The following is a 6,316-nucleotide window of genomic DNA, read 5'->3' as shown; positions in this document are numbered from 1 at the left end:
GTTCAAATACTTCTGTTCCTCACTGTATACAGGTGGCCCAGATCTGATCTGACATCTGGTTTGGTTCACACTGCTGTGGACACATCAGGACTCAGGCACTTCAGCTGGGACGAGGACAGAGACTGGAAACGTACATAAGAGAGTGTCTGAAAGCACCTTCGACTCCTCCTGGTAGTGTTCAGTTATCTTCTGCACCTCTGCCACCCTGTCCTCCCTCTCTCTCTCCCTCTCCTTCTGCAGCTCAGCCTGCAGAACGCGGCTTTGTGTCGCCCAATCAGAGCTCTCCTGGCGAAGGCGAGTCACCTCCTCTTCCAGTTTGACCGTTACCTGCCGAGACTCCTGCAGAGAAGAGAACAATCATCCTAGAGTGAAGAATCATCCTAAAGATGTTAACCTCCCAGTTAAGTCTGGGCTGCGTTTACCTCCATCTGCCTGCTCTGATCTGAGGTCAGCTGTCGCAGAGCCTGGTTCTCCTCCTGCAGCCTCTCAGATGCAAGCATCAGATCCCGGACCTGTCGGAGAGAGAACACCAGCACTGAAGCTGGTCTGGAGACACAGTATGACAGTCTGTCCTGTCATCTGCCACCCAGCTGTAGAGGCCATGGTTTAGAAACCATGACTGTCCTTTAAGGAGGAAGGGGTTAAAAAGAAATCCAGGACAAAGCCCAACAGGAGCGGAGACAGTACCTGCTTCTCAGTCTCTCCCAGTCTGTGCTGGTAGCTGTCGAGTGTTGTCTTCAGCAGCTGCAGCACTTCAGTGGAAGGACTCCGACTCCCATCATGCTTTGCTGGAGGACTACAGTCTGCAGACACACACACAGTCTAGCTCCTGGAACACTGAGTACTTTGCAGCAGGTGTGTGTTGAGAGTTTACCTGTGTTCCTGTGCTGCTGGACCATTTCTCTGATCTGCTCCAGACAGTTCCCAAAGGCCTCCTCTCTGTCGCGCTGCCTCGTAGCTGCCTAAACACAGAAGAAGAAAGACAGGTCAAAGGGTCGGTTCACTCATATCACATAAAGACATGTGTGCGCTACCTGCTGGAGCAGTGAGAGTGTGTCAGCGTGCCGTCTCTTTTCTTCCTCCAGCCTCCCCGACAGGTCAGAGGTCGTGATCCTCTCCGTTTCCAAGGCGACATCTTGTTCAGATTTATACTGTTTGTACTCGGCTTGTAACCTGCACATGTGCGCACACACACACACACACACACACACACACACACACATTTAAGCATTACAAAAAAATAAGATGCAAAATGACAACAGCCAATTTCTCATCTCATTGTAATATCAAAAATAAACCAATATGCAGCGGCGTCGTCGCTACAGTGGACGTAACAGTAAACAACTCATTTAATTTGATTTAACAAAACAGACTCGTTAGTTTCCATAAATATTAGACCTGGGTGAAAACAAAGCACAACTTTAATGAGGCTGATACATCAGTAACAAAATATAAGCTGGACTTCTTTTAATAACATCATTTCTGTCATTCATCCCTTTTACTGTAAAGCACTTCCTAGTATTCGTTTTCAAAAGTGCTACATAAATAAATAAAGATCATTATTACTGTTTTTAAATGAAGCACTGAGCCTCGTCAGAAAAGCTGCATTGTGACAGTTTATTTCCATCTTTCTTCCAAACACACTGATCAGTTTCTGGTCACTGGCAAACATCTGATGTATTGATCTCCATCAAGAACGGCACAGAAGTGACACCTTGAACGACGAGGCTGCTGATTTTCTGTATTTGTCATCAAACAAATGAAAAGACCCAAACCATCAACGTCTCCTGTTAACAAGCATCTGGAGCTAAAACCTGAATTCGTTTCTTTTTCTACAAATACAGAAAATCACCAGCTTTATCCTTCAGGCTGCCATCACGGCACTCCTGTCCTTGTGACCTCACCGCTCCAGGGCGCGCTCAGTGCCGTCGCCCCTGTCCCTCTCCAGGCCATAAGCTCTCTCCACCTCTCTGAACTTGGCTCTCAGCAGCTCCAGGCTACACTGCGCCTCCTGCTGGCCGGTTCGCTCCACTGCCACCGCCGCCTCCAGGTCCTGCACCCGCCGCTGACAGGTCACATGATCACTGTTTACTGTTCACTCTCATACAGAGCCAAGTTACTGCTAAAGCTAACATTTCCTACTCCTGCTGTTTCAAATTAAAAGCCTTTTATTGTGAAGAGGAAGTAGGAAGCACACACTGCGACTGTTCTTCCAACCTGAGTATATTTTTGTATATGTCTGTATTTTCTGGCAGTGACTCGGTGTCATGTGTTTGTGTAAGACTTACCTGGATGAGCTCAGAGTTGAACCTGGACTCCAGGTGAGCTGCTTGCACCGCCTCCATGCTCGACTCCAGAGACTTCACCCTCTGATCCGACAGCTGAGGAGAAAGGAAACAGATCGGCTGTTTGTTCACCCTTCCTTCCACCTCCATCTCTACTCTCCCTCCATCTCCTCACCTCCTTCTCTCTCGTGCTCCTTTCCATTCTCTCCATCAGGTATTTCAGTTCGTCAGCCTGTCGCCTCTTCACCTCGGCCTCCTTCTCCTTCTCCCTCTGCACCTCCGCTATCCTCCTCTCCGACTCCTCCAGAGCCTTCTCATGATCCTGGAACAGAGGCAGATACAAAGAGTAGCTGCATTAAGACTTTCTTTAATTCCTGTTCATGCTGAATCCTGCTTTTGACTTAGGGTTAGATTTTGTTTGTTGAAGGTGCAGAGCACAGGTGCAAAGGTCCAGCGATGTGGACAGACGCATTAATCAAATAACCAGCGACACAGAGCAGAGACATCACTGTTAGACTGTATTTTGACACTGTCAGCCGTCCACATTCATACGCTTTGTACACCAAGCGCCCGGCGACGCAGCAGCTGGTACCTGGGAGTTCCCACTGACACAGGAGCGCTGGATCCATTGCACAGCGACAAACAGACTGGCTCTGAGCAGCTGAAACGGTTAAAAACAGTACAACGAAGGCCTAGTGTTCACTGTGTGTGAGAGACCTGCAGTAGTCGGTGCAGTCGCTGGTTCTCGCAGTTGAAGCTCTGAATCATTCGGTCACGCTCCTCAACCTCCTGCTGCAAAGCATGCTGGTCCTCCTCTCTGGCCCGCCGGGTGATGTCCAGAGCTCTCTGCAGCTCCTGCACCACCTGCTGGAGCTCTGCTGCTCGCTCTGACACACACACACACACACACACACACTTCTGAGTACTGGTGAAACCACTGCAGGTCCTGTTGGGTGCATTTGATTTGTGTACCTGTGAGTGCCTGTTTGTCTGCGCTGAGCTCAACAGCTTGGTCGGCATCTCTCTGACTCACAGTCAGCTGGTATTGAAGCTCCGTCCTCTGGGCTTCACCTCGCTCCACCGAGGACCTCAGGCGGGTCAGCTCCGCCTGCAGCCTGCACAGCTGAACACACACACAGTCTAAACACTAAAGGAAACCGTCTGATTCCTAAAGACAAGAGAAGACGTTATTGACCCCTGCAGGGAAATGATGCAGCAGAAGAAGGAAACAGCATCAAACCGGTGGAGTTTCCTTTTACTGGCCTAAAACCAGTTGAACAGTGCTGGACGTTCATTCTCACCTCCTGGTTGTGGCTGGACGTCAGCTCCAGTTTGTCTTTCTCCAGCTGATTGACTCTCCACCTCAGACTCTCTGAGTCCTTGCTCCCATCACCTCCTTCTGATGCCGCTCTCCTCCCTCTCCCATCTGACCTCCACCCTCCATCTCCTCTGCTTCTTCCTCTCCCCTTCTCCTCTTCATCTTTTCCCACCTTTCTTCCTCCATTTCCTGCCTGCTTCTCTTTCTGCCACATGGGGGCAGTAATCTCTTTCAACCTGAAGAAAACATGACAACTCCAGTAAGGACTCACACTACAAGAGACAAACCCACCACAGAGAGATGCAAAGCGACTACAAGCTACGCACAGGGCGTGGGGGGTGTATTTATGTCTGTGGTTGTACTGATGCTGCTTCAAAAACATGTCAGCGTCAGCAGATACTAGATAAAAACCATATTTTAGAGGAGCATCACTGCAGTCCTTCACAGTACATCAGCAGCTGTCTTTATTGTGCACCATAAAATGTGCTCAACTATAAAAAACGGGATAGTGTGATGCTTACTCAGCATCACACTCATCATGTCAGGATGGGGCAACAGTGGCAGTTTTACCCCTTTAGTAACAGTTGGTTACACCAGGTCATGAACAGGCCTACCAGGCTCAGGAGGGCCTGGTACCAGAGAGTCTGCATGAAGTGACAACAGTTCTTGTTGGAAAGTCAAACAGTTAGAAAGAGACACGAAACGAGTGAAAGACTCAAAACAGTCACAAAGAGATGCAACCTGTTTAAAAAGAGGCACTGTACAGCTGCAAAGGGATGCAAAGTAGGTAGCACGACACAAAATGACTACAAGGGCATGTGAAACAAGGTCAGATAAAAAAATACAAAGACTACAAAGAGGCACAGCGACTGAAAAACTAAATCAAATAAACTAACTAAATAAAAAATATAAACTACTAGAAAACAAGCCATCAGTTCCAAAGAACGACCTACCTACTTTAAACCCTACATCCTCGGTTCCCACCTTGCTAGTCCCTCCTCGGAGCTCCTGGCGCAGGTGACCGCCTCTCTCGGCAGTGCACCCCGCGTCTCTGCGTGGCCGTGCGGGCCCTCACTTCGCCCTCCTCGGCCAGGCTGTGTCCTCCGCTCCGCTCGTTCCGCCTGCATGTCCCTGATGTTAAACCCCCCGTGGATGTTTTTCTGATGTCCACTACTACACACGGACCCTGTTCATTGGCTAATTAAGGAGTTAACACACATTTATATGTTTTTAGCCACTTAACGTGAAGAGTGTGTGAACATTTTAGCCGACTCCAGGAAACAGACAGTTTACTAATAGTTTTATTTCTGTTTTAACTGAGTGTGACCAGCAGAAGCCCCGGAGGCCGTGTGAAGGCCGTGCGGGTGCCCGGGGGAGGACGGTTGCTTGGCTGCAGGTGTCACCTGCCTGGAGACGCGCTCAAACGAAAGCGATCTCCATTTACAAACCTACCAAGGACACACTCGTCATAATACATTCGAGTTAAAAACCTCTGGCAACATCTGGTTTTACTATTTACTAAGCATCTGCATCAGCTTTTCAGTAAGAAGCGACTGTTTCAACAGTTTCAATTTAAAATCGACCATCCTCTGTAAACAAAGCGGCGTTTTAACAACTGTCAGCAACTTCCAGCTGAGATTTTACCAACATCAGGTCATTACCAACATCGGCCTGGCGAATCTTCTGTATGCCGAATCCACCAGACGTTGGTACAGATTCGTTAAAAGCCTTGGCCTGTCTACGTTTTGTCTTAGTCAACACACAGGATCAAACTCCTGCATTTCGTGAATGAAGTTCCGTTCCTATACGTGTACAACCCGGACAAAGGCACGTCCACCGTCAAAAGGTTAGCTCCAAACCACTTTTCACTCATTTGAGACGATCTACACTGCACATGTAAAATACAACATTCATTTAAAAACTCTGAAAGGTTTAAAATAAACCTTTTGAAATACTTACTTAAACATTTACCCAGTACCGTTTGAATCTGACGCCATCTTTAGCGTCTACACGTCACTTCCGCAGGATCTCGGGATGTTTCTTCTTCTTCTTCTGTCATCCGAGGCTGTGTAGACGCACCCAGACGTTCTACTGCCCCCCACAGATAACTAGTACACACTAGTCCTAGTGTAACGTCCGTTCATATCCCTGTGTACTTTTAAAAAATGGAATAAAGGCATTTGCAGTCACTTGGTGGCGCTCAGGTTGGCAAAGCAACTGTAGCCGAGTATTTACGTGGGCTCAACTAGACATGTGTATAAAATAATAAAACGACAAAGCTTCAGGTCTGAACTTCTCCGTCACTTTATTTTGCACTCTTCACTCCAAAACTGACACTCCCATCTCTCTCTTCCCATGTCCCCTTTCTACCCAAGTATGGCAAGCCCCAAAGGACAAAAGGACATAAGGTATACTACACACATAAACAGAGCACCAGCACATTCACACCGGGGAGACATAACACTAAACAGTCTGTTACATAAGTTTCTTTAAGTATGTGAATGTGGCGTTTTATGGATTTTTGATGACTGATTGGTTATTTGGGGTTTACAGGTTGTTTGATTTTGTTTGTGTGTGAATCCACAGCCCACTGCCGTATTTTGTCACCCCTTATTTTCGCTAACCCGTATTTTGTCATTTTGTGTAAATAAACTGTGACCTGCTGGACATCAACGTTACAAGGACCCCAGTTATTGTGTCCCATGTGACAACA

The 6,316-nt window shown here is 47.8% G+C and overlaps 1 protein-coding gene across 1 annotated transcript in view; it reads right to left on the bottom strand.

Annotated features, from left to right (window-relative positions):
• The window catches only part of ccdc171 (coiled-coil domain containing 171), a 13,048-nt gene extending 7,808 nt beyond the window's left edge, over nucleotides 1-5,240 (bottom strand). Inside the window, exons 1-12 of the mRNA XM_020622223.1 lie at nucleotides 4,588-5,240; nucleotides 3,587-3,839; nucleotides 3,258-3,408; nucleotides 3,003-3,172; nucleotides 2,461-2,607; nucleotides 2,289-2,381; nucleotides 1,905-2,065; nucleotides 1,035-1,173; nucleotides 875-962; nucleotides 688-803; nucleotides 423-512; nucleotides 157-339 (exon numbers count right to left, since the gene is read on the bottom strand). Coding sequence (XP_020477879.1) covers nucleotides 157-339; nucleotides 423-512; nucleotides 688-803; nucleotides 875-962; nucleotides 1,035-1,173; nucleotides 1,905-2,065; nucleotides 2,289-2,381; nucleotides 2,461-2,607; nucleotides 3,003-3,172; nucleotides 3,258-3,408; nucleotides 3,587-3,839; nucleotides 4,588-4,730 — 1,734 coding nt within the window. The 5' untranslated portion in view covers nucleotides 4,731-5,240. The remainder of the gene's footprint in view (nucleotides 1-156; nucleotides 340-422; nucleotides 513-687; nucleotides 804-874; nucleotides 963-1,034; nucleotides 1,174-1,904; nucleotides 2,066-2,288; nucleotides 2,382-2,460; nucleotides 2,608-3,002; nucleotides 3,173-3,257; nucleotides 3,409-3,586; nucleotides 3,840-4,587) is intronic.
• Nucleotides 5,241-6,316: the final 1,076 nt, after the last annotated feature.

The sequence above is a fragment of the Monopterus albus genome, unplaced genomic scaffold (assembly GCF_001952655.1).
Source record: "Monopterus albus unplaced genomic scaffold, M_albus_1.0 scaffold274.1, whole genome shotgun sequence".
Lineage (NCBI taxonomy): Eukaryota > Metazoa > Chordata > Actinopteri > Synbranchiformes > Synbranchidae > Monopterus > Monopterus albus.
The sequence above is the reverse complement of the archived record's forward strand: the minus strand, read 5'-3'. Positions and strand labels throughout refer to the sequence as shown.